This window comes from Arachis stenosperma, chromosome 4 (genome assembly GCF_014773155.1).
Source record: "Arachis stenosperma cultivar V10309 chromosome 4, arast.V10309.gnm1.PFL2, whole genome shotgun sequence".
In the NCBI taxonomy this organism is placed as follows: domain Eukaryota; kingdom Viridiplantae; phylum Streptophyta; class Magnoliopsida; order Fabales; family Fabaceae; genus Arachis; species Arachis stenosperma.
Window position 1 is genome coordinate 110,327,239 of NC_080380.1, and position 26,694 is coordinate 110,353,932.

The window sequence follows — 26,694 nt, forward strand, 5'->3', positions numbered from 1 at the left end:
TCTCAGGATCATAAGCTTCTTCCTTAGATGAAGCATCCTTAGTACTGTTTGGTGCATTTTGCATTCCAGACAGACTTTGAGAAATCAAATTGACTCGTTGAGTCAATATCTTATTCTGAGCCAATATGGCATTCAGAGTGTCAATCTCAAGAACTCCTTTCTTCTGACTAGTCCCATTGTTCACAGGATTTCTTTCAGAAGTGTACATGAATTGGTTATTTGCAACCATTTCAATCAGTTCTTGAGCTTCAGTAGGCGTCTTCTTCAGATGAAGAGATCCTCCTGCAGAGCTATCCAAGGACATCTTAGATAGTTCAGAGAGACCATCATAGAAAATACCTATGATGCTCCATTCAGAAAGCATGTCAGAAGGACATTTTCTGATTAATTGTTTGTATCTTTCCCAAGCTTCATAGAGGGATTCTCCATCCTTTTGTCTAAAGGTTTGGACTTCCACTCTAAGCTTACTCCATCTTTGTGGTGGAAAGAATTTTGCCAAGAAGGCATTGACTAGCTTTTCCCAAGAGTCCAGGCTTTCTTTAGGTTGAGAATCCAACCATATTCTAGCCCTGTCTCTTACAGCAAAAGGGAATAGCATCAGTCTATAGACCTCAGGGTTAACCCCATTAGTCTTGACTGTGTCACAGATTTGCAAAAATTCAGCTAAAAACTGATGAGGATCTTTCATTGGAAGTCCATGGAACTTGCAATTCTGTTGCATTAGAGAAACTAATTGAGGCTTAAGCTCAAAGTTGTTTGCTCCAATGGCAGGGATAGAGATGCTTCTCCCATAAAAATCAGGAGTAGGTGCAGTAAAGTCACCCAGCACCTTCCTTGCATTGTTTGCATTGTTGTTGTTTTCTGCTGCCATGTTTCTTCCTTGAAGAATTCGGTCAGGTCCTCTAAAGAGAGTTGTGCTTTGGCTTCTCTTAGCTTTCTCTTCAAAGTCCTTTCGGGTTCAGGATCAGCTTCAACAAGAATGCCTTTGTCCTTGCTCCTGCTCATATGAAAGAGAAGGGAACAAGAAAATGTGGAATCCTCTATGTCACAGTATAGAGATTCCTTTAAGTGTCAGAGGAAAAGAGAAATAGAAAGAAGAAGGAGAAGATAAATTCGAACTTTAGTTAGATAAGGTTCGAATTGTGCATTGAGAAGGAGTGGCACTCCATAAATAGAAGGATGTGAGAAGGAGGGAAGAAGATTTTCGAAAATTAATTAAAATACTTTGAAAACATTTTTGAAAAACATCAATTGATTTTCGAAAATCAAAGTGGAAAAGAAACCAAGTGATTTTTGAAAAAGATTTTGAAATTAGAAATTAAAAAGATTTGATTGAAAACTGTTTTGAAAAGATATGATTTTAAAAATGAATGACTTGCTTAACAAGAAAAGATATGATTTGAAACATTCAAACCTTTCTCAACAGAAAAGGTAACAATCTTGTGATGTTCAATCAAATCATTAATTGTTAGTAAGTATCTTTTAAAAAGGAAAGAAATTGATTTTGAAAACATTTGATTGAAAAGATTTGATTTGAAAAAGATTTGATTTTGAAAAATTTGAAAAAAATTGATTTGAAAACAAAATCTTCCCCCTGCACCATCCTGGCGTTAAACGCCCAGAATGGTATACATTCTGGCGTTTAACGCCCAAAATGCTACCTCTTTGGGCGTTAAACGCCCAACCAGGTACCCTGGCTGGCGTTTAAACGCCAGTCTGCCTTCTTCACTGGGCATTTTTGAATGCTCAGCTTTTTCTGTATAATTCCTCTGCAGCATGTTTTGAATCTTCAATTCTTTGTATCATTGACTTGAAAGGACACAAATTAAAAATATTTTGGATTTTTTTGATAATCAAAATGCAAAAGGAATCAATTAACAATGCATGCAAGACACCAAACTTAGCAGTTTGTGTACTACTGACACTAACAACATGAAAATGCATATGAGACACACAAAATACTTCAAGTCAATAGAATTCAAAGATCAAAACAAAGAAATATATGCATGGATTCGAAAAATATAACAAAACATGCATTTGACACTAAACTTAAGATGAGACTCTAGACTCAAACAAGAAATATTTTTGGGATTTTATGGTTTTGCAAATTTTTTTGTATTTTTCGAAAATTAAGTGAAAAAAAAGTATCAAAATTCTTAATGAGAATTCCAGGAATCAGTGCAATGCTAGTCTAAGGCTCCGGTCCAGGAATTAGACATGGCTTCACAGCCAGCCAAGCTTTCAAAGAAAGCTTCGGTCCAAAACACTAGACATGACCAAGGTCAGCCAAGCCTTAGCAAATCACTGCTCCAACAGCAAGATTGATACGAAATCAACAAGCTCTTGTGGTGATAAGTTGAAACCTCGGTCCAATCAGATTAGACATGGCTTCTCAGCCAGCCAGATTTCAACAAATCATCATGAAACTCTAGAATTCACCTTCAAGAATTTCGAAAAAAATACCTAATCTAAGCAACAAGATGAACCGTCAGTTGTCCAGCCTAAACAATCCCGGGCAATAACACCAAAAATTTGATGTTGTTGCCGGATCTTGGCTCTGATGTTACCAAAAGCTTGCTCAAAACATGAACAATCCCCGGCAACGGCGCCAAAAACTTGGTCGGCGAAATTGTGAACTATACTTTTTCACAACTCTCATAATCCCTGGTAATGGCTCCAAAAACTTGGTGCGCTCAATACCATGGCATTACACAACTTCGCACAACTAACCAGCAAGTGCACTGGGTCGTCCAAGTAATAAAACCTTACGTGAGTAAGGGTCGATCCCACGGAGATTGTTAGTAATGAAGCAAGCTATGGTCATCTTGTAAATCTTAGTCAGGCAAACTCAGATATATGGTGATGAACGAAAATAACATAGAAGATAAAGATAGTGATACTTATGTATATCATTGGTGTATGAGCTTCAGACAAGTGTATGAAGATGCCTTCCCTTCCGTCTCTCTGCTTTCCTACAGCCTTCATCCAATCCTTTCTTACTCCTTTCCATGGCAAGCTCGTATAGGGTCTCACTGTTGTCAGCAGCTACCTCCCATCCTCTCAGTGAAAGCGATTGCATATGTCCTGTCACGGCATAGCGGAATTCATCTGTCGGTTCTCAATCAGGCGCGGAATAGAATCCAGTGATTCTTTTGCGTTATCACTAACGCCCCCGCCCTCAGGGTTTGAAGCACGTCACAGTCATTCAGTCATTGAATCCTACTCAGAACACCACAGACAAGGTTAGACCTTCCGGATTCTCTTGAATGCTGTCATCAGGTCCTGCCTATACCACGAAGACTCCGAAGAATCCAAGAGATATTCACTAAGCCTCGAATGCTTGTAGAACAAGAATGGTTGTCAGTCACCTTGTTCATAGGTGAGAGTGGTGATGGGCGTCAATCATCACCATCATCATGTTGAAGAACAAGTGATATCTTGGTAAAAGAACAAGCGGAATTGAATGGAAGAACAATAGTAATTGCATTAATACTCGAGGTACAGCAGAGCTCCACACCCTTAATCTATGGTGTGTAGAAACTCCACCGTTGAAAATACATAAGCATAAGGTCCAGGCATGGCCGAATGGCCAGCCTCCCAGAGGTCTAAGATAGCATAAAACAAAGATAGCTACCAAAGTCTCGATAGCTACCAAAGTCTCGATACAAATACAATAGTAAAAGGTCCTACTTATAGATAACTAGTAGCCTAGGTGTACAAAGATGAGTAAATGACATAAAAATCCACTTCCGGGCCCACTTGGTGTGTGCTTGGGCTGAGCAATCAAGGAAATTCGTGTAGAGAACTTTTCTGGAGTTAAACGCCAGCTCCCATGCCAGTTTGGGCGTTTAACTCCAACTTTTATTCCTGTTCCGGCGTTTAACGCTGGAATTCCTGAGGCCGGATTGCTTTGCGGGTTTGGGCCATCAAATCTTGGACAAAGTATGGACTATTATATATTGCTGGAAAGCCCTGGATGTCTACTTTCCAACGCCGTTGAGAGCGCGCCAATTGGGCTTCTGTAGCTCCAGAAAATCCACTTCGAGTGCAGGGAGGTCAGAATCCAACAGCATCTGCAGTCCTTTTTGGTCTCTGAATCAGATTTTTGCTCAGGTCCCTCAATTTCAGCCAGAAAATACCTGAAATCACAGAAAAACACACAAACTCATAGTAAAGTCCAGAAAAGTGAATTTTAAATAAAAACTAATAAAAATGTACTAAAATCTAACTAAAAGATATCAAAAACATACTAAAAACAATGCCAAAAAGTATACAAATTATCCGCTCATCAGTAGCCACTGACAACGGTGAAACCCTTGCATAAGCTTGCCATGGAAAGGAGTAAGAAGGATTGGATGAAGACAGTAGGAAAGCAGAGAGACGGAAGGGACAAGCATCTTCATACGCTTATCTGAAGCTCTCACCAATGATATACATAAGTATCTCTATCTTTATCTTCATGTTTTATTCATATATCATCTATACCCATTTGAGTCTGCCTGACTAAGATTTACAAGGTGACCATAGCTTGCTTTATACCAACAATCTCCGTGGGATCGACCCTTACTCGCGTAAGGTTTATTACTTGGACGACCCAGTGCACTTGCTGGTTAGTTGTGCAAAGTTGTGTTTATGCCATGGTATTGAGCACCAAGTTTTTGGGGCCATTACTAGGGATTATTTGAGTTGTGAAAAGTAGTGATCACAATTTCGCACACCAATCCACAATCCTCTTGCCAATGTTTGATTGATCTAATCAGAAATTCAATTAGACGTTGCTTGCTTCAATCCGTTAATTCTCGTAGGAACGATATCCACTCACCGTAGTATTACTTTATATGATTTTGTGTATACTTGTCAATAATACGAGCGTATCATATTTGGCTCATCACATTTTTGGCACCATTGCCAAGGATTAATTGAGATTAACAACATATGTCTGGTTGAACCAATAACTTATATATTGTTTAATTTTCTTTTTTTTCTTTTAATTTCTTTATTTTGTTTAATTCTTCTTTATTCTATACAGTGTGTTTGATTTTTTTTTGGTGTATGCAAGGAGAAATAGAATTGAATGCTATGGATGCAATCCTAGCACTCAATAAACTCTTGTTCCAGCAAATCACCTTACTCACAACACAATTAAAACAATTGTAAACTTTATAAATTATTACGTGTGATTTGTGTGGAGGGGCACATGAGAAAAAGATGTAGACTATTTCATCCTATTACTGAACAAGTCAATTACATGGGATGTTTCTCAAGGCTAGGAAATAATTCATACTTTTCTAGATAGAGTAATTATCCTAATGTTGGTTAGGATAACCAAGGACAAGGTTATTTCAAATAGCAAGCCAACCTGATACAATTCCAAAATCCTCTTAAATTTGTTGTGGAGAGATTGTCTTAATCCACTACCAAGTTTGTTCAGCAAACCCAAAATTTCATGCAAAAGACAAGGACAATCTTCAAAAATTATGAAAGTTCTATCAAGAATTGGGTGGACAATTAGTGATCTGAAGGAAATAAGTCCCACTATGTGTATGCACAAGATTTTACTTGAAGAAGATTCTAAACCTGTAGTGCAAGTAATAAAGAAAGCTCAATTCAACAATGAAGGGGGTTGTTTACAAAGAGGTAATGAAGTTGTGGGATGCAAAAATCATATACCCCATCTCCAACATCTCATGGGTAACTTCAGTACAAGTTGTGCCAAAGAAGGGGGGATCACGGTAATCTTTAATGAGAAAAATGAATTGATCCATATAAGAACATTTATCAGATGTAGAATGTGTATTGACTATCAGATGCTCAACCTAGCCACAAGGAAAGACCACTTTTCCCTCCCATTTATTGATCAAATGTTAGAGAGGCTTCCTAACCATACATTCTATTGCTTTCTTGATGGGTACTCGGGGTACAACCAAATTGTGGTTGACCCCTTTGATTAAGAAAAGACTGCATTCCCATGCCTTTATGGCGTTTTTGCCTATTTGAGGATTTCCATCGGGTTGTGTAATGCACCCGTCACTTTTCAAAAGGGTATGCTTTTTATTTATTTTTTTTGATATGGTAGAAAAATTTATAGAAATATTTATAGATGACTTTTTTGTATTTAGTGACACATTTAATAATGCTTTCACTACTTGTTATCAATTTTGAAAAGATGCCAAAAAATAAATTTGGTTTTAAATTAGGAGAAGTGTCATTTTATGATCACTAAAGTAATTATTTTTGGGCACCGGATCTCAAATAAGGCATAGAAATTGATAAAGCTAAAGTGGAGGTAATTGAAAAATTACCACCACTGATGAATATGAAGGCAATTTGAAATTTCTTAGCACATGCAAGCTTTTATAGAAAATTTATAAAAGATTTTTTAAAAATTAAAAAATTCCTCAATAGTTTATTAATCAAAGAAGCTCAATTTATTTTCAATAGAGAATGTCTGTATGCCTTTGAAATTTTAAAAGCCAAGCTTGTATGTGCACCAATAATTGTCCTTCCTGAATTGTCTATGCCTTTTGAATTAATGTGTGATGCTAGTGACTACACCATAAGCATAGTCTTGGACAAAAAAAAAGTTATCACATGTAATTTATTATGCAAGTGGTGTCTTGAAAGACGTGCAAAATAATTATACAACAACTGAAAAGGAGTTATTAGCCGTAATATTTGCTTTTGATAAATTTAGATCTTATTTAATCGGTTCAAAAGTACTAGTCTACACTAATTATTCTGCTCTTAAGTATCTTTTGTCTAAATAGGAGCCAAGCCAAAATTGATAACTACAAGGTTGGAAGAATCATCCTAAGAAATTTAATGAAAATCAAAGAAGAAAGCCAATTCATGACTCCTGCTACTTCATATGGGATGACCCATATCTTTTTAAAAGATGTTCTGATAACATCATATGAAAGATTAATTGAGAGAGTTTCTTTCGATGTCAACTTCGCTGTATACCTTTTTTTATGATGAGATTAATTGAGATTTAACGGATTTTTTCCACGCTTGATGTAGATGTTCAAAAGGGAAAACTTGTTGTGGGTGTGTGGACTGAACGGCCGCTGATAAACCACTATTTTATGGTTTACAATGTGTTTAATTGTGTGGTTTTATCATGGTCTTTACCTACTTATTCATATAATTAGCATGCATTTATATTCCCTTCCTTAAATTATTACATGATTGAAAACATGCTTCTTTGGTCTTAATTTAGCTAATCTTAATCCTCTCTTATTACCATTCGATGCCTTGATCTGTGTGTTAAGTGTTTCAGGCTTTATAGGGCATGAATGAGTGAGAGATTGGGAAGGAAGCTTGCAAAAATGGAAGGAACACAAGAAATTGAGGAGATGACCAGCGAGAAGTGACGCGTACGCGTCAGCGACACGACCGCGCGGAAGAAAGGAATTCGCAGTGATGCAGTCGCATGGCTCATGCGACCGCGCGGATTGGAAAAGCACAAGTGACGCGGAAGCCTGGACAACGCGAACGCCTGGCAGGGAAAAGCGCGAATGACGCGTCCACATGGATGACGCGATCGCGTGACGTGCGCGATCTGCAGAATTCAAAAGTCGCTGGCAGAGATTCTGGGCCGCATTTCAACCCAGTTTTCGGCCTAGAAACACAGATTAAAGTCAGGAAACTTGCAGAGACTCGGGATGCTCTCATAATTCATAATTTTAGTTTTAGATGTAGTTTTTAGAGAGAGAGGTTCTCTCCTCTCTCTTAGGATTTAGGTAGGATTTTTAGAAATTAGGATTTAATTCGACTCTTCATCAGGTTCAATGTTCTTTTACTTTATATTTATCTCTTATTTTCAGATACTTGAATGCGTATATTAGTTATGTTGCCTATTTGGCTTATGCCACATTCATGATGATTTTCTTATTTAATGTTATTTGAGATATTCAGTTTAACATTGCTTTGTTTTGCTTATGCTATTGATTATTCCCAATCTGAAGACAATTTTATTCCAGTAGATTCAATTTCCTTTCCTTTTGGTCTTGGTTAAGAAATCAGTAACTCAGGAGTTATCTTAGCTCAACATAATTGATAACTGTTATCTTTGCTAATTGAATTGAACTTCAATAATCCCAACCTTTTCTTAGGAAATAAATAGGATTCGAAGGTCAAACTAATTAGTCCCTTGACTTTCCTTTGCTTTAGCTAAGGTTAACCAAGTGGAATTAAGATTCAACTTTCATTATTGTTGATAAGGGTAATTAAGTCTGGACTTCCAATTTCTCATATCTTGCCAAAAGATTTGCTTTTCAGTATTTATTTATTTTAATTGCCATTTGAATTACTTGTCATACTTCCTCCTTATTTCCAAAACCCCCCAATTTTACCTTTTTCATAGCCAATAATAAGAACATACCTCCCTGCAATTCCTTGAGAAGACGACCCGAGGTTTAAATACTTCGGTTATCAATTTATTTAGGGGTTTGTTACTTGTGACAACCAAAACGTTTGTACGAAGGGATTTCTGTTGGTTTAGAATCTATACTTACAACGCGACTTTATAAAATTCTTTACTAGCAAAAATCCTAACGTCAAAATGGGGCCGTTGTTGGGGAATTGCAAATGTGTGCCTTATTATTGGTTATTGTAAATATTTTTCAAAAAAAATATTTCTTTTACTTCTTTATTTGTTTCTTCTTTTCCCCTTTATTTCTGATAGCTACTATCAATTCTCACCCCTCTCGCTTTGAGTTTGGTTCTAATTTTGTTGTAAGGAATGGAAGTGGTGCACGAAATTGTGATCATCAATGGCGCCATCAACATGGTACGCTCAATTGCAATCTCAACTCTTTATCACAACTTCGCACAACTAACCAGCAAGTGCACTGGGTCGTCCAAGTAATAAACCTTACGCGAGTAAGGGTCGATCCCATGGAGATTGTTGGTATGAAGCAAGCTATGATCATCTTGTAAATCTCAGTCAGGCGGATTCAAATGGTTATGGAGGATTGATAATTAAAAAATGAATAAAACATAAAATAAGGATAGAGATACTTATGTAATTCATTGGTGAGAATTTCAGATAAGCGTATGGAGATGCTTTGTCCCTTCCGTCTCTCTGCTTTCCTACTGTCTTCATCCAATCCTTCTTACTCCTTACCATGGCAAGCTATATGTTGGGCATCACCGTTGTCAGCGGCTACAGTCCCGTCCTCTCAGTGAAAATGTTCAACGCACTCTGTCACAGCACGGCTATTCATCTGTCGGTTCTCGATCATGTCGGAATAGAATCCAGTGATTCTTTTGCGTCTGCCACTAACGCCCCACAATCGCAAGTTTGAAGCTCGTCACAGTCATTCAATCCTTGAATCCTACTCAGAATACCACAGACAAGGTTTAGACCTTCCGGATTCTCTTGAATGCCGCCATCAATTCTAGCTTATACCACGAAGATTCCGATTAAGGGATCCAAGAGATATCCACTCAATCTAAGGTAGAACGGAGGTGGTTGTCAGGCACACATTCATAGGTGAGAATGATGATGAGTGTCATGGATCATCACATTCATCAAGTTGAAGAACAAGTGATATCTTGGAACAAGAATAAGTTGAATTGAATAGAAGAACAATAGTAATTGCATTAATACTTGAGGTACAGCAGAGCTCCACACCTTAATCTATGGTGTGTAGAAACTCCACCGTTGAAAATCATAAGTGATAATGGTGATCATTGGCTTCGGCCCCAGAGAGGGAACCAGAAGAACCAAGATGAAAATACAATAGCAAAAGGTCCTATTTGTAGAGAACTAGTAGCTTAGGGTTTACAAAGATGAGTAAATTACATAAAAATCCACTTCCGGGCCCACTTGGTGTGTGCTTGGGTTGAGCATTGAAGCTTTCATGTGTAGAGACTTTTCTTGGAGTTAAACGCCAGCTTTTGTGCCAGTTTGGGCGTTTAACTCCCATTCTTGTGCCAGTTCCGGCGTTAAACGCCAGAATTCTTGAGCTGACTTGGAACGCCTGTTTGGGCCATCAAATCGCAAGCAAAGTATAGACTATTATACATTGCTGGAAAGCCCAGGATGTCTACTTTCCAACGCAATTGAGAGCGCGCCAATTGGGTTTCTGTAGCTTCAGAAAATCCACTTCGAGTTCAGGGAGGTCAGAATCCAATCAGCATCTGCAGTCCTTTTTAGCCTCTGAATCAGATTTTTGCTCAGGTCCCTCAATTTCAGCCAGAAAATATCTGAAATCACAGAAAAACACACAAACTCATAGTAATGTCCAGAAAAGTGAATTTTAACTAAAAACTAATAAAAATATAATAAAAACTAACTAAAACATACTAAAAACATACTAAAAACAATGCCAAAAAGCGTAAAAATTATCCGCTCATCACAATACCAAACTTAAATTGTTGCTTGTCCCCAAGCAACTGAAAATCAAACAAGATAAAAAGAAGAGAATATGCAATGAATTCCAAAAACATCTATGAAGATCAATATTAATTAAATGAGCGGGGCTTTTAGCTTTTTGCCTCTGAACAGTTTTGGCATCTCACTTTATCCTTTAAAATTCAGAATGATTGGCTTCTATAGGAACTCAGAATCCAGATAGTGTTATTGATTCTCCTAGTTAAGTATGATGATTCTTGAATACAGCTACTTTATGAGTCTTGGACGTGGCCAAAAGCACTCTGTCTTCCAGTATTACCACCGGATACATACATGCCACAGACACATAACTGGGTGAACCTTTTTAGATTGTGACTCAGCTTTGCTAGAGTCCCCAATTAAAGGTGTCCAGGGTTCTTAAGCACACTCTTTTTGCCTTGGATCATGACTTTATTTTTCCTTTTTCTTTTTTTTCTTATTTTTTTTATTTTTTTTTCGTTTTTCTCCTTTTTTTCTCTTTTTTTTTTTGTATTCACTGCTTTTTCTTGCTTCAAGAATCATTTTTATTATTTTTCAGATCCTCAGTAACATGTCTCCTTTTTCATCATTCTTTCAAGAGCCAACATTCATGAACAACAAATTCAAGAGACATATGCACTGTTCAAGCATACATTCAGAAGTCAAAGTATCGCCACCACATCAAAATAATTAATCTGTTATAAAATTCAAAATTCATGCAATTCTTCTCTTTTTCAGTTAAGAACATTTTTCATTTAAGAAAGGTGATGGATTCATAGGACATTCATAACTTGAAGGCATAGACACTAAGACACTAATGATCATAAGACACAAACATAGATAAACATAAGCATGAAAATTTGAAAAACAGGAAAATAAAGAACAAGGAGATTAAAGAACAGGTCCACCTTAGTGATGGCGGCTTGTTCTTCCTCTTGAAGATCTTATGGAGTGCTTGAGCTCCTCAATGTCTCTTCCTTGCCTTTGTTGCTCCTCTCTCATGATTCTTTGATCTTCTCTAATTTCATGGAGGAGGATGGAATGTTCTTGGTGCTCCACCCTTAGTTGTCCCATGTTGGAACTTAATTCTCCTAGGGAGGTGTTGATTTGCTCCCAATAGTTTTGTGGAGGAAAGTGCATCCCTTGAGGCATCTCAGGGATTTCATAATGAGTGGGATCTCTTGTTTGCTCCATCCTTTTCTTAGTGATGGGCTTGTCCTCATCAATGAGGATGTCTCCCTCTATGTCAATTCCAACTGAATAACAGAGGTGACAAATGAGATGAGGAAAGGCTAACCTTGCTAAGGTAGAGGACTTGTCCGCCACCTTATAAAGTTCTTGGGCTATAACCTCATGAACTTCTACTTCCTCTCCAATCATGATGCTATGAATCATGATAGCCCGGTCTATAGTAACTTCAGACCGGTTGTTAGTGGGAATGATTGAGCGTTGGATAAACTCCAACCATCCCCTAGCCACGGGCTTGAGGTCATGCCTTCTCAGTTGAACCGGCTTCCCTTTTGAATCTCTCTTCCATTGAGCGCCCTCTTCACAAATGTCTATGAGGACTTGGTCCAACCTTTGATCAAAGTTGACCCTTCTAGTGTAAGGGTGTTCATCTCCTTGCATCATGGGCAAGTTGAATGCCAACCTTACATTTTTCGGACTAAAATCTAAGCATTTCCCCCGAACCATTGTAAGCCAATTCTTTGGGTCCGGGTTCACACTTTGATCATGGTTCTTGGTGATCCATGCATTGGCATAGAACTCTTGAACCATTAAGATTCCGACTTGTTGAATGGGGTTGGTAAGAACTTCCCAACCTCTTCTTCGGATCTCATGTCGGATCTCCGGATATTCACTCTTTTTGAGTTTGAAAGGGACCTCAGAGATCACCTTCTTCATGGCCACAACTTCATAGAAGTGGTCTTGATGCACCCTTGAGATAAATCTCTCCATCTCCCATGACTCGGAGGTGGAAGCTTTTGCCTTCCCTTTCCTCTTTCTAGAGGTTTCTCCGGCCTTAGATGCCATAAATGGTTATGGAAAAACAAAAAGCAATGCTTTTACCACACCAAACTTAGAAGGTTTGCTCGTCCTCGAGCAAAAGAAGAAAGAAGAAAGTAGAAGAAGAAGAAATAGAGGAGATGGAGGTGGGTTTTGTGGTTCTGCCAAGTGGGAGAAGTAGTGTTTAGGTTGTGTGAAAATGAAGGAGTGAAGATGGGTTTATATAGGAGTGGAGAGGTGGTGTATGGTTCGGCCATTATGGGTGGGTTTGGGAGGGAAAGTGGTTTGAATTTTTGAATGGTGAGGTAGGTGGGGTTTTATGAGGGATGGATGTGAGTGGTGAAGAGAATAGTGGGATTTGATAGGTGAGGGTTTTTGGGGAAGATGTGTTGAGGTGATTGGTGAAGAAGAGAGAGAGTGGTGGGGTAGGTGGAGATCCTGTGGGGTCCACAGATCCTGAGGTGTCAAGGAAAATTCATCCCTGCACCAAATGGCGAGCAAAAATGCTCCTTCTGCCAATTCTGGCATTAGATGCCGGGCTGGTGCCCATTTCTGGCGTTTAACGCCAGTCTGGTGCCCCTTTCTGGCGTTAAACGCCCAGAATGGTGCCAGACTGGGCGTTAAACGCCCATTTGCTGCCCTTATTGGCGTTTAAACGCCAGCAAGGTTTTCCTCCAGGGTGTGCTATTTTTCTTTCCGTTTTTCATTTTGTTTTTGCTTTTTCAATTGATTTTGTGACTTCACATGATCATCAACCTACAGAAAACATAAAATAACAAAGGAAAGTAGATAAATATAACATTGTGTTGCCTCCCAACAAGCGCTTCTTTAATGTCAGTAGCTTGACAGTGGGCCCTTATGAAGCCTCACAGATGTTCAGAGCAATATTGGAACCTCCCAACACCAAACTTAGAGTTTGAATGTGGGGGTTCAACACCAAACTTAGAAGTTGGTTGTGGCCTCCCAACACCAAACTTAGAGTTTGATTGTGGGGGCTCTGTTTGACTTTGTTTTGAGAGAAGCTCTTCATGCTTCCTCTCCATGGTAACAGAGGGATATTCTTGAGCCTTAAATACAAAAGATTCTTCATTCACTTGAATGAACAATTCTCCTCTGTCAACATCAATCACAGACTTTGCTGTGGCTAGGAAGGGTCTGCCAAGGATGATGGATTCATCCATGCACTTCCTAGTCTCTAGGACTATGAAATCAGCAGGGATGTAATGGTCTTCAACCTTTACCAGAACATCCTCTACAAGTCCATAAGCTTGTTTTCTTGAGTTGTCTGCCATCTCTAGTGAGATTCTTGCAGCTTGCACCTCAAAGATCCCTAGCTTCTCCATTACAGAGAGAGGCATGAGGTTTATACTTGACCCTAAGTCACACAGAGCCTTCTTAAAGGTCATGGTGCCTATGGTACAAGGTATTGAGAACTTCCCAGGGTCCTGTCTCTTTTGAGGTAATCTCTGCCTAGTCAAGTCATCCAGTTCTTTGGTGAGCAAAAGGGGTTAATCCTCCCAAGTTTCATTACCAAATAACTTGTCATTTAGCTTCATGATTGCTCCAAGGTACTTAGCAACTTGCTCTTCAGTGACATATTCATCCTCTTCAGAGGAAGAATACTCATCAGAGCTCATGAATGGCAGAAGTAAATCCAATGGAATCTCTATGGTCTTAGTGTGAGCCTCAGATTCCCATGGTTCCTCATTAGGGAACTCATTGGAGGCCAGTGGACGTCCATTGAGGTCTTCCTCAGTGGCGATCACTGCCTCTTTCTCCTCTCCAAATTTGGCCATGTTGATGGCCTTACACTCTCCTTTTGGATTCTCTTCTGTATTGCTTGGAAGAGTACTAGGAGGGAGTTCAGTAACTTTCTTACTCAGCTGACCCACTTGTGCCTCCAAGTTTCTAATGGAGGACCTTGTTTTAGTCATGAAACTTTGAGTGGTTTTGATTAGATCAGAGACCATGGTTGCTAAGTCAGAGTGGCTCTGCTTAGAATTCTCTGTCTGTTGCTGAGAAGATGATGGAAAAAGCTTGCCATTGCCAAACCTGTTTCTTCCACCATTATTGTTGTTGAAACCTTGTTGAGGTCTCTGTTGATCCTTCCATGAGAGATTTGGATGATTTCTCCATAAAGGGTTATAGGTGTTTCCATAGGGTTCTCCCATGTAATTCACCTCTTCCATTGAAGGGTTCTCAGGATCATAAGCTTCTTCTTCAGATGAAGCGTCCTTAGTACTGCCTGGTGCAGCTTGCATTCCAGACAGACTTTGAGAAATCATATTGACTTGCTGAGTCAATATTTTGTTCTGAGCCAATATGGCATTCAGAGTATCAATCTCAAGAACTCATTTCTTCTGATTCATCCCATTGTTCACAAGATTCCTTTCAGAAGTGTACATGAATTGGTTGTTTGCAACCATTTCAATGAGTTCTTGAGCTTCTGCAGGCGTCTTCTTCAGATGAAGAGATCCTCCAGCAGAGCTGTCCAATGACATCTTGGACAGTTCAGACAAACCATCATAGAAGATACCTATGATGCTCCATTCAGAAAGCATGTCAGAGGGACACTTTCTGATCAATTGTTTGTATCTTTCCCAAGCTTCATAGAGGGATTCACCTTCCTTCTGTCTGAAGGTTTAGACTTCCACTCTAAGCTTACTCAATTTTTGAGGTGGAAAGAACTTTGCCAAGAAGGCATTGACTAGCTTTTCCCAAGAGTTCAGGCTTTCTTTAGGTTGTGAGTCCAACCATATCCTAGCTCTGTCTCTTACAGCAAAAGGGAATAGCATAAGTCTGTAGACCTCAGGGTCAACCCCATTAGTCTTGACAGTGTCACAAATTTGCAAGAATTCAGCTAAAAACTGATGAGGATCTTCCAATGGAAGTCTATGGAACTTGCAATTCTGTTGCATTAGAGAAACTAATTGAGGCTTAAGCTCAAAGTTGTTTGCTCCAATGGCAGGGATAGAGATGCTTCTCCCATAGAAGTTGGGAGTAGGTGCAGTAAAGTCACCAAGCACCTTCCTTGCATTGTTGGCATTATTGTTGTGTTCGGTTGCCATGTCTTCTTCTTGTTTGCAGATTTCTGTTAGGTCCTCTACAGAGAGTTGTGCTTTAGCTTCTCTTAGCTTTCACTTCAAGGTCCTTTCAGGTTCAGGGTCAGCCTCAACAAGAATGCTTTTGTCTTTACTCCTGCTCATATGAAAGAGAAGAGAACAAGAAAATATGGAATCCTCTATGTCATAGTATAGAGATTCCTTGAAGTGTCAGAGGAAAAGAAGAATATAAGGAGAAGGTAGAAGAATTCGAACTTATCAAGAGAGATAGAGTTCGAATTGTGCATTGAGGAGGAGTGTTAGTCTATAAATAGAAGGATGTGAGAAGAGGGGAAGACATTTTCGAAAATTAAAGTGAATTATTTAAAAGAAATTTTGAAAAAAAGTAATTGATTTTTGAAAACTAAGTTTGGGAAAGAAATTAAGTAAAATTGAAAAAGATTTTTGAAAGTAGAAATCAAAAAGATATGATTGAAAACTATTTTGAAAAAGATGTGATTAATAAGATATGATTGAAAAGTTATGGTTTCAAAAAGATATGATTGAAAAACAATTTAAGAAGATTTGATTTTGAAAATTAATGACTTGGCTAACAAGAAATTTAAAAGATATGATTCAGACATTAAACCTTTCTCAACAGAAAAGGCAACATACTTGAAATGTTGAATCAAATCATTAATTGTTAGCAAGTATTTTTGAAAATGGAAAGAAATTGATTTTGAAAATATATGATTGAAAAGATATGATTTGAAAAAGATTTGATTTTGAAAAATTTTGAAAACTTGAAAAAAAATTTGCATTAAAAACAAAATCTTCCCTCTTGTGCCATCCTGGCGTTAAACGCCCAAAACACTACCCTTTTGGGCGTTAAACGCCCAGCCAGGGTACGCCAGTTTTCCTTCCTCACTGGGCGTTTTGAACGCCCAGCTTTTTCTGTGTAATTCCTCTGCTGTATGTTCTGAATCTTCAATTCCCTGTATTATTGACTTGAAAAGACACAAATTAAAATTTTGTTTGAATTTTTAATAATGAGGAATAATCAAAATGCAACTAAGATCAAATAAACAATGCATGCAAGACACCAAACTTAGAAGTTTGTATACTATTGACATTAACAAATTGAGAATGCATATGAGAAACACCAAAACACTCAAAACAAGAGAATTTAAAGATCAGAGCAAGAAAATCATCAAGAACAACTTGAAGATCAATGAAGACACATGAATGAATTCGAAACATGCAAGAAGAATAGAAACATGCAATTGACACCAAACTTAAAATGAGACACTAGACTCAAACAAGAAATATTTTTGGTTTTTATGATTTTGTAATTTTTTTTTGGATTTTTCGAAAATTATATGGAAAAAGAAAATAAAGAGATCTAAAATTTTTAATAAGAATTCCAAGAATCATGCAATGTTAGTCTAAAGCTTTAGTCTAAAGAAATTAGACATGGCTAGCCAGGCTTCAGCAGGACATTACATTCAAGAGCTAAATTGATGAGAATCAATCAGCTTTGGTGATGATAAGTACATCACCTTGAAACACTAGAATTCATTTTTAAAAATTCTGAAGAAAAATACCTAATCTAAGCAACAAGATGAACCGTCAGTTGTCCAAACTCAAACAATCCCCGGCAACGGCGCCAAAAACTTGGTGCACGAAATTGTGATCATCAATGGCGCCATCAACATGGTACGCTCAATTGCAATCTCAACTCTTTATCACAACTTCGCACAACTAACCAGCAAGTGCACTGGGTCGTCCAAGTAATAAACCTTACGCGAGTAAGGGTCGATCCCACGGAGATTGTTGGTATGAAGCAAGCTATGGTCATCTTGTAAATCTCAGTCAGGCGAATTCAAATGGTTATGGAGGATTGATAATTAAAAGATGAATAAAACATAAAATAAGGATAGAGATACTTATGTAATTCATTGGTGATTATTTCAGATAAGCGTATGGAGATGCTTTGTCCCTTCCGTCTCTCTGCTTTCCTACTGTCTTCATCCAATCCTTCTTACTCCTTTCCATGGCAAGCTGTATGTTGGGCATCACCGTTGGCAGTGGTTACAGTCCCGTCCTCTCAGTGAAAATGTTCAACGCACTCTGTCACAGCACGGCTATTCATCTGTCGGTTCTCGATCATGTCGGAATAGAATCCAGTGATTCTTTTGCGTCTGTCACTAACGCCCCACAATCGCGAGTTTGAAGCTCGTCACAGTCATTCAATCCTTGAATCCTACTCAGAATACCACAGACAAGGTTTAGACCTTCCGGATTCTCTTGAATGCCGCCATCAATTCTAGCTTATACCACGAAGATTCCGATTAAGGGATCCAAGAGATATCCACTCAATCTAAGGTAGAACGGAGGTGGTTGTCAGGCACACATTCATAGGTGAGAATGATGATGAGTGTCACGGATCATCACATTCATCAAGTTGAAGAACAAGTGATATCTTGGAACAAGAATAAGCTGAATTGAATAGAAGAACAATAGTAATTGCATTAATACTTGAGGTACAGCAGAGCTCCACACCTTAATCTATGGTGTGTAGAAACTCCACCATTGAAAATACATAAGTGATAATGGTGATCATTGGCTTCGGCCCCAGAGAGGGAACCAGAAGAACCAAGATGAAAATACAATAGCAAAAGGTCCTATTTGTAGAGAACTAGTAGCTTAGGGTTTACAAAGATGAGTAAATTACATAAAAATCCACTTCCGGGCCCACTTGGTGTGTGCTTGGGTTGAGCATTGAAGCTTTCATGTGTAGAGACTTTTCTTGGAGTTAAACGCTAGCTTTTGTGCCAGTTTGGGCGTTTAACTCCCATTCTTGTGCCAGTTCCGGCGTTAAACGCCAGAATTCTTGAGCTGAATTGGAATGCTTGTTTGGGCCATCAAATCTCGGGCAAAGTATGAACTATTATACATTGTTGGAAAGCCCAGGATGTCTACTTTCCAACGCAATTAAGAGCGTGCCAATTGGGCTTCGGTAGCTGCAGAAAATCCACTTCGAGTGCAGGGAAGTCAGAATCCAATCAGCATCTGCAGTCCTTTTTAGCCTCTGAATCAGATTTTTGCTCAGGTCCCTCAATTTCAGCCAGAAAATACCTGAAATCACAGAAAAACACACAACCTCATAGTAAAGTCCAGAAAAGTGAATTTTAACTAAAAACTAATAAAAATATAATAAAAACTAACTAAAATATACTAAAAACATACTAAAAACAATGCCAAAAAGCGTATAAATTATCCGCTTATCAGGAAGCTATAACAGGACTATGCATCAAGGTCTAAGCAATCAAAGATGGATGGAGCCACAAGGATCTGACCACCTCTTTAGGCAACAACATCCTCCTAGATATCATGGACAAAGACCATTTTACAATGCATGCCCAACTGATAGATTTGGTGGACCGCCTTGTAGCTACCAACAAGCCCCACCCTATGCTCAGAGACCATTCTTTCAACACAACCTCAATCCACCATACTCACAAGCTCTTTTTCACCATTCGCCACCGTACAATCCTTATCCACCCCAACACCAATCCAATTACTCCCAAGAACCACCACTCCCCCATACACCATGCCCATATCCATCAAAGCCAGAATCATAGGTTCGCCTCGAAGAATCAGTAAACCAATTTAATGTAACCCTTTATCAACTAGCGCAAGCAATAAATCAATTATCTTCCAGACGTTCGGACACTCAACAGACTCCCATGGCTTCATGTGGTGAATCTAATGAAGAATGTATTGTGGAGAAGACACGAGAAGCTCCAGTGGACAGCATAGAGCATAACTTCGTACTGGAACAAGTAGAGGATGCTATCATTATAGAAGAGGAAGAGTTGGTTGAAGATTTAGGAGATGCTGAACCTCCATGGGAACACACAGTCATGGAAGACTCCATCGAGGATGCTACAATTGACGCTGAGGAGGATTTTGCACCGCCTCCAATGCAAATATCTTATGAAGTACTGGACGGAATAACCCAGGACGCAGGTTTCCTTGATGATGATGATCACGAGTCCTGTTCTCTTAGTGACGAAATTGCATCCGCAAGTGATTTCTTTGAGACAGAAGAATCTTCCCCAAGTGAATATGAAGATGATGCTGAGGTAGATTTTTCTCAACCTCCAATATATGACTTGAGCGATGATGAGGGAGAACTTAAAGACTCTGATCAAGATATGGTTGAAGTGGAAGAAATTTGCAAGGAAGTGGAGGAATTCACTGAAGATCACAAGGGAGTAAAACTTACAGAATCACTGGAACCACCTATCCCGAGGCCACTACCACTCAACACAAGCTTCAAGTGGGTAAAATCCTTGACTTTCATCTTCAATTTCCCACTTGAATATGGTTTGCTTGAGACAGATGGCCAGCTTAGAGCTCTCTGCGGCTTTAAGAGAAAAAGGGAAATGACTCGCACTCAGTGCTGGTATGCAAGATCCAATGAGGTTTTGCACTTCAATTTGAGGTGCAGAAATTGGTGTCAAGCTCACTTGAAAGGATCTCAGAAGTTGTTTGGTCACTGCAGTGAGAATTCGGATTACTTATCACCCGACTGGAAAAATGCAGATCAAAACAAACACGGGTGTAGAAGAGAGGTTTGGGATCCTGGAGTCTATTCTGACATTCAACACTCCGGGAGCCTGAGAATCTGTTTAAAGCTGCTCAGCAGCTTTACATGCCTAGTTTGGGACCCCGGAGGATATTTCTGGACGAATTCAAGCATAAGCCACCATAACAAGATGCTCATCAAATGTCCAACTTAAGGACTTTAACTAAAAGTGCTAGGTGGGAGACAACCCACCATGGTATGATCGTTTTTTTCTCATTTTTATTTGTTTTCAAGTTCTATTTTATTTTATTGTATTGAACCTGGAGTTTTGCATAACATTCATATTAGCATTGCATTTTGCATTCTGCATAAAAAAAAGGAAAAAACACGCACACGACGCGGCAGCGTCGTTAACGCATCTGCGTCACTAGTGCGTTGGAAAGAAAAGAATTGAACAGAGAGTCACGCGAGAGCGTGGCTGGAGGCGCGCCATTAGCATAATTTGACCCCACGCGACCGCGTCATGTGGAACTTTGGCCTCCCACACGACCGCGTCACCCACGCGGCCGCGTGCCATGAAAATCGACGTCAACAAGGTACATGGCCGAAAGTTGTGCTGGAATTGGGCTGGACTCGTGCTAGAAGCCCAAGCCCTCCCACGCGAACGCGTGCCCCACGCGGCTACGTCGTCTTTCAAAAATGGCCATCCACGTGATCGCGTCACCCACGCGATCGCGTCACCCAGATTTTTGGCAACATGCAATTCAAACAGAGAGTTGTGCGAATGCGAGGCTGCACTCGCGCCACTAGCACAAATCAAATGACGCGATCGCGTAACCCACGCGTCCGCGTCGCCTGACCTTATTGTGCACTACGCGGCCGCGTCACCCACGCGACCGCGTTGCCAGCGTCGCACACCTTAACCTAATATGCCAAAATATTTTATCTTTTCTTCCCCAGTCCTAATTTTTCCTCCCTCCTTTCTTAGTTACTTCTTCTTCCCTTCTTCCCCTTCTCATTCTTCTTATCTTTCATTTTCTTTTACTTAATTGCATACTTTCATTCATTGCATTATTTTCATTAGTGTTGGAATTTTATTTGGGTCATTATTTTTTCTATATTTTTGTGGATTATTTGACAATTATATATTACTTTTTAAAGGGTTACTTGCATGTTCAATTTAATACTTTCAAATAGCTTATTTACCATGCATGCTTTGTGTTTGTGAAAACGCCGGTATGGCATTGTGCACTATTTTTTAAGACTTCTTTTAATCTACTACTATAAATGCTTGCTTTTCACAAAACCCTTTTTATATTTTATTAATTAAATATAATTGTCAATACAAACGTTATTGTTAGTTTCTCATGACTAATAATACATTATGGCTTTTAATGCTTGATTTGTGCTACTCATGCCTTTGCCATCATGCCAATAAACATCTTGCATTTACTTGCCTCAATTTATCATGTCCTGTTTTTATTGTTGTCCTAATTTCTTGGAGTCACGACCATGTGTTAATGACATTCTTCTTTATTTTGGCATGATTCTTACTAGTACTGCCCTCCCCCTTGCTCTACCCCTTTGACTTCATGTCCCTTTCTCTTCTCCCTTTTTCAAGCTGGCCACCAGAACGGATAAAGAGAAAGCTTCTACAACGAGCACCGGCTGAGGAACCCACAACCCCCGTCCACCTGCACATCTCAGCATGTACCGAGGACGGTGCAATCTTTAAGTGTGGGGAGGTCGATAACGATCTCCACAGGTTAGTTAGTCCCTTCTCAACACCAATTTTTGTTTTTCATTGTTGCATTTACATGTTTGATTGCATGTTTGTTTTTTGTGCATATTTTACCACTGGGTTAAAGTAATATTTTCTTTTTCAAGAAATTTTTATAGTATTTCACTAATTTGAATAAAACTTTTTGAAAAAAAAAACTTGTTTGAAGAAATATTATTTTGGAATATAGTTTAGAGCTCGAACACACAAAACCAGTGAGATTTTGAGCCTATTTGATTGGTTGCATTTTATCAACCAATATTTTATTTTTGGTGTGTGTTTTCTCTCTAAAATTGTGATCTTTGTCTTGCTTAATTCTATATTTCTATTGTTTGATGTATGCATGCACTGATATGATTGAGGCCTTTGTTTCACTAACCTTACATGCCCATATGGCCTTACCCTTTCATTATCCTTTGCAAACCAATTTGAGCCTAATATACCCATTTATTCTTTACTTTAGCTCATTACTAACTCTAAGCGGAAAATAATAATGTCCTTAATTTGAATCCTTGGTTAGCTTAGACTAGTAAAACTGCTCATGATTTAAGTGTGGGAAAGTTGGGTTTGAAATTATTTGGTTTGAATAATTGGGTGTTGTGTATTTTAGTGAAAATGTGCAAAATAATGGTTGAGCACATGTTATTGCATTCAATATTTTAATCATATGCATTGAGAAAAAATAAAAAGAAAAAGAAAAAAATAATAAAAAAAGTGAAAAAGAAAAAAAAAAGAGCAATTAATAAAAGGGGACAAAATGCCCCAAAGTAAGTGTTGGTATCAATGCATATGTGATGAGCGGATATTTTATACGCTTTTTGGGGGTAATTTCATGTAGATTTTAGTATGTTTTAATTAGTTTTTAGTAGAATATTATTAGTTTTTAGGCAAAAATCATATTTCTGGACTTTACTATGAGTTTGTGTGTTTTTCTGTGATTTCAGGTATTTTCTGGCTGAAATTGAGGGAGATGAGCAAAAATCTGATTTAGGCTGAAAAAGGACTGCTGATGCTGTTGGATCCTGACCTCCCTGCACTCGGAAGGAATTTTTCCAGCAATATATAATAGTCCATACTTTTCGCGAAGATAGATGACGTAAACTGGCTTTCAACGCCAGTTCCATGTTGCAGTCTGGCGTCCAGCGCTAGAAACAGGTTACAAGTTGGAGTCCAGCGCCCAAAACACGTTACAACCTGGCGTTCAACTCCAGAAACAGCCCAAGCACGTGAGAGGCTTAAGTCTCAGCCCCAGCACACACCAAGTGGGCCCCAGAAGTGGATTTCTGCACCAATTATCTTAGTTTACTCATATTCTGTAAACCTAGGTTACTAGTTTACTATTTAAATAACTTTTAGAGATTTATTTTGCAACTCATGACATTTTCAGATCTGAATTTTATATACTTTGACGGCATGAGTCTCTAAACTCCATTGTTGGGGGTGAGGAGCTCTGCAGCGTCTTGATGAATTAATGCAATCGTTTCTATTTCTCCCTTCAAACGTGTGTGTTCCTATCTAAGATGTTCATTCGCGCTTAATTATGAAGAAGGTGATGATCCGTGACACTCATCACCTTCCTCAACCCATGAACGTGTGCCTGACAAACACCTCCGTTCTACATCAGATTGAATGAGTTTCTCTCAGATTCCTTTATCAGAATCTTCGTGGTATAAGCTAGAATTGATGGTGGCCACTCTTGAGGATCCGGAAAGTCTAAATCTTGTCTGTGGTATTCCGAGTAGGATTCAAGGATTGAATGGCTGTGACGAGCTTCAAACTCGTGATTGCTGGGCGTGATGACAAACGCAAAAGGATCAATGGATCCTATTCCAACATGATCGAGAACCAACAGCTGATTAGCCGTGCTGTGACAGAGCATCTGGACCGTTTTCACTGAGAGGATGGGAGGTAGCCACTGACAATGGTGACACCCTACATACAGCTTGCCATAGAAGGAACTTTGCACTTTTCCATGGATGGAATATTACATTACAAAAATTCAGAAGACAAAGCATCCCCAAAACTCCAACATATTCTCCATTACTGCATTACAAGTAATTAATTCACGCTCTTTTATTTTTCTAATAATTCAAACTGATAATTTTAATTGAATTCCTAACTAAGAATAATAAAATAAACATAGCTTGCTTCAAACCAATAATCTCCGTGGGATCGACCCTTACTTACGTAAGGTATTACTTGGACGACCCAGTGCACTTGCTGGTTAGTTGTGCGGATTGCAAAAGTGTGATTGCAATTTCGTGCACCAATATGCACTAAACTCAATTTTAGGATGCATGAACATGTGGAAATCACAATTAATGGGAAGTTAGATTTTGCATTTTAATTAAATGGATTGTCTTAAGTTAGGTGGAAAGTTTATGTTAATTAAGGATTCAAATACAATCCTACCTTGACTCTAACCCCATTACAACCCTTAAAAGACCTCTTGATTTGTGTATTGGTGCATTAAATATTTGTTGATTGTTAGATGAAGAGCAAGCTATAGAAAGCAAGATTAGCAGAGAATTGAGAAAATTGACCCTAGACACTTGAGAGTTAGAATGATATACACTACTAGTAAGGGTTCAGTGCTTAATTCTATGTTCCCTGCTTTCATGAGCTATCTTCTTCTTGCAAGTTATTTATATTGTATTTTTGTGATTTGAATTAGTGAAATCCAGTTCATATTTATTCTTGAAAGATTTATTTACTTTTTCACCAGGTAGGTAGAATCATTTTAGCATGTAGTTGCATTCACATTCATAGGTTGCATTGCATGAGTCTTGCCTTTCCCTACTCATTTATTTGGTCTCCTTGAGTTTAGTATGAGGACATGCTAATGTTTAAGTGTGGGGAGGTTGATAAACCACTATTTTATGGTTTACAATGTGTTTAATTGTGTGGTTTTATCATGATCTTTACCCACTTATTCATATAATTAGCATGCATTTATATTCCCTTCCTTAAATTATTACATGATTAAAAACATGCTTCTTTGGTCTTAATTTAGCTAATCTTAATCCTCTCTTATTACCATTCGATGCCTTGATCTGTGTGTTAAGTGTTTCAGGCTTTATAGGGCATGAATGAGTGAGAGATTGGGAAGGAAGCTTGCAAAAATGAAAGGAACACAAGAAATTGAGGAGATGACCAGCGAGAAGTGACGCGTACGCGTCAGCGACGTGACCGCGCGGAAGAAGCTCAAGAGCTTATTGATACAGTTGCCAGAAATCAGCATCTGTACCTAAGCAGTGAATCTTCCATGAAAGAAGAAGCTAAAACAGTAACTGCTGAACTCAGTCCTGTAGATCAGGCTAATGAATTCAATCAGCAGCTGGATTTTCTAACTCAGCAGCTAGCCGAATTCAAGGAAATACTACAAGAAACAAGAATGGCTAACAGGAATATGGAAGTACAGTTAAAGCAAACAGAAAAGCAACTGTCAAAACAAATAACAGAAGAATGCCAAGCAGTTCAATTAAGAAGTGGGAAAACATTAAATACCTCACTTCAAAGCAGCAGGAAGCCAAGAAATGAACAAATGACTACTCAAAATCCCTCTGAGGACAATCAGAGCCCAGAGAGGAATAATGCTGGCGCTGAACGCCCAAACCATGCTCATTCCTGGCGTTCAACGCCAGAAACAAGCAAGGATTTGGCGTTGAACGCCCAAAGGGAGCACAGTTCTGGCGTTCAGACGCCAGAAATAGATAAGGAGCTGGCGTCTAACGCGACTCCAGCTTCCACCCCTGGTATTCAAATGTCAGTGGGGGATCAGACACATACAAGTGCTGATAACAACCCATCTAAAAAGGCTTCCCAATCCACATCTGTAGGCAATAAACCCGCAGCAACTAAGGTTGAGGAATACAAAGCCAAAATGCCTTATCCTCAAAAACTCCGCCAAGCGGAACAGGATAAGCAATTTGCCCGCTTTGTAGACTATCTCAGGACTCTTGAAATAAAGATTCCGTTTGCAGAAGCACTTGAGCAAATACCTTCTTATGCTAAGTTCATGAAAGAGATCTTAAGTCATAAGAAGGATTGGAGGGAAACTGAAAAAGTTTACCTCACTGAAGAAAAATAAACAAGAACAACTTGAAGATCAATGAAGAACAAAGAACACAAGTTCAAAAATTTTAAAGAAAAATATAAAATATGCAATTGACACCAAACTTAGAACAAGACACTAAACTCACGAAAAAAATTAAAATTTGATAAAGAAAAATAATATTTTTGAAAAAAAAAATTTTTTTTTAAAAAGGGATAATAAAAGATGCAATTCTAGTAAAAAAAAGGATAAATTCTTCCTAATCTAAGCAACAAAATAAACCTTTAGTTGTTCAAACTCGAATAATCCCCGGCAACGGCGCCAAAAACTTGGTGCACGAATTTGCAATCCGTACAACTAACCAGCAAGTGCACTGGGTCGTCCAAGTAATACCTTACGTGAGTAAGGGTCGATCCCACGGAGATTATTGGTTTGAAGCAAGCTATGTTTATTTTATTAATCTTAGTCAGGATACCAATAAGGTTATTTGGTTTTAATTGTAAGAAGTCAAAGTATTTGGAATAAGGAATTGTTACTTTATTAATGGAGAATATGTTGGGGTTTTGGAGATGCCTTGTCCTCTGAACTTCAACTCTTCCTTGAAATCCTTTTCCCACACGCAAGGTTCCTTCCATGGCAAGCTCTATGTAGGGTGTCACCGTTGTCAATGGCTACTTCCCATCCTCTCAGTGAAAATGGTCCAAATGCTCTGTCACAGCACGGCTAATCATCTGTCGGTTCTCAATTAGGCTGGAATAGAATCCATTGATTCTTTTGCGTCTGTCACTAACGCCCAGCCTTCAGGAGTTTGAAGCTCATCACAGTCATTCAATCCCAGAA

General features: G+C 38.7%; 1 protein-coding gene and 2 non-coding genes across 3 annotated transcripts in view; all 3 read left to right on the forward strand.

Annotated features, from left to right (window-relative positions):
- Positions 1-358: 358 nt before the first annotated feature.
- On the forward strand, positions 359-466 carry LOC130978627 (small nucleolar RNA R71). Its single transcript, XR_009086249.1, has one exon. It is a non-coding gene; the product is annotated as a small nucleolar RNA R71 (small nucleolar RNA).
- A 14,474-nt stretch (positions 467-14,940) lies between these two features.
- Positions 14,941-15,048, forward strand: LOC130977285 (small nucleolar RNA R71). Its single transcript, XR_009084985.1, has one exon. It is a non-coding gene; the product is annotated as a small nucleolar RNA R71 (small nucleolar RNA).
- A 4,304-nt stretch (positions 15,049-19,352) lies between these two features.
- The window catches only part of LOC130975312 (uncharacterized), a 29,764-nt gene continuing 22,422 nt past the window's right edge, over positions 19,353-26,694 (forward strand). Inside the window, exon 1 of the mRNA XM_057900123.1 lies at positions 19,353-19,518. Within this exon, the coding sequence (XP_057756106.1) occupies positions 19,353-19,518 (166 nt within the window). The remainder of the gene's footprint in view (positions 19,519-26,694) is intronic.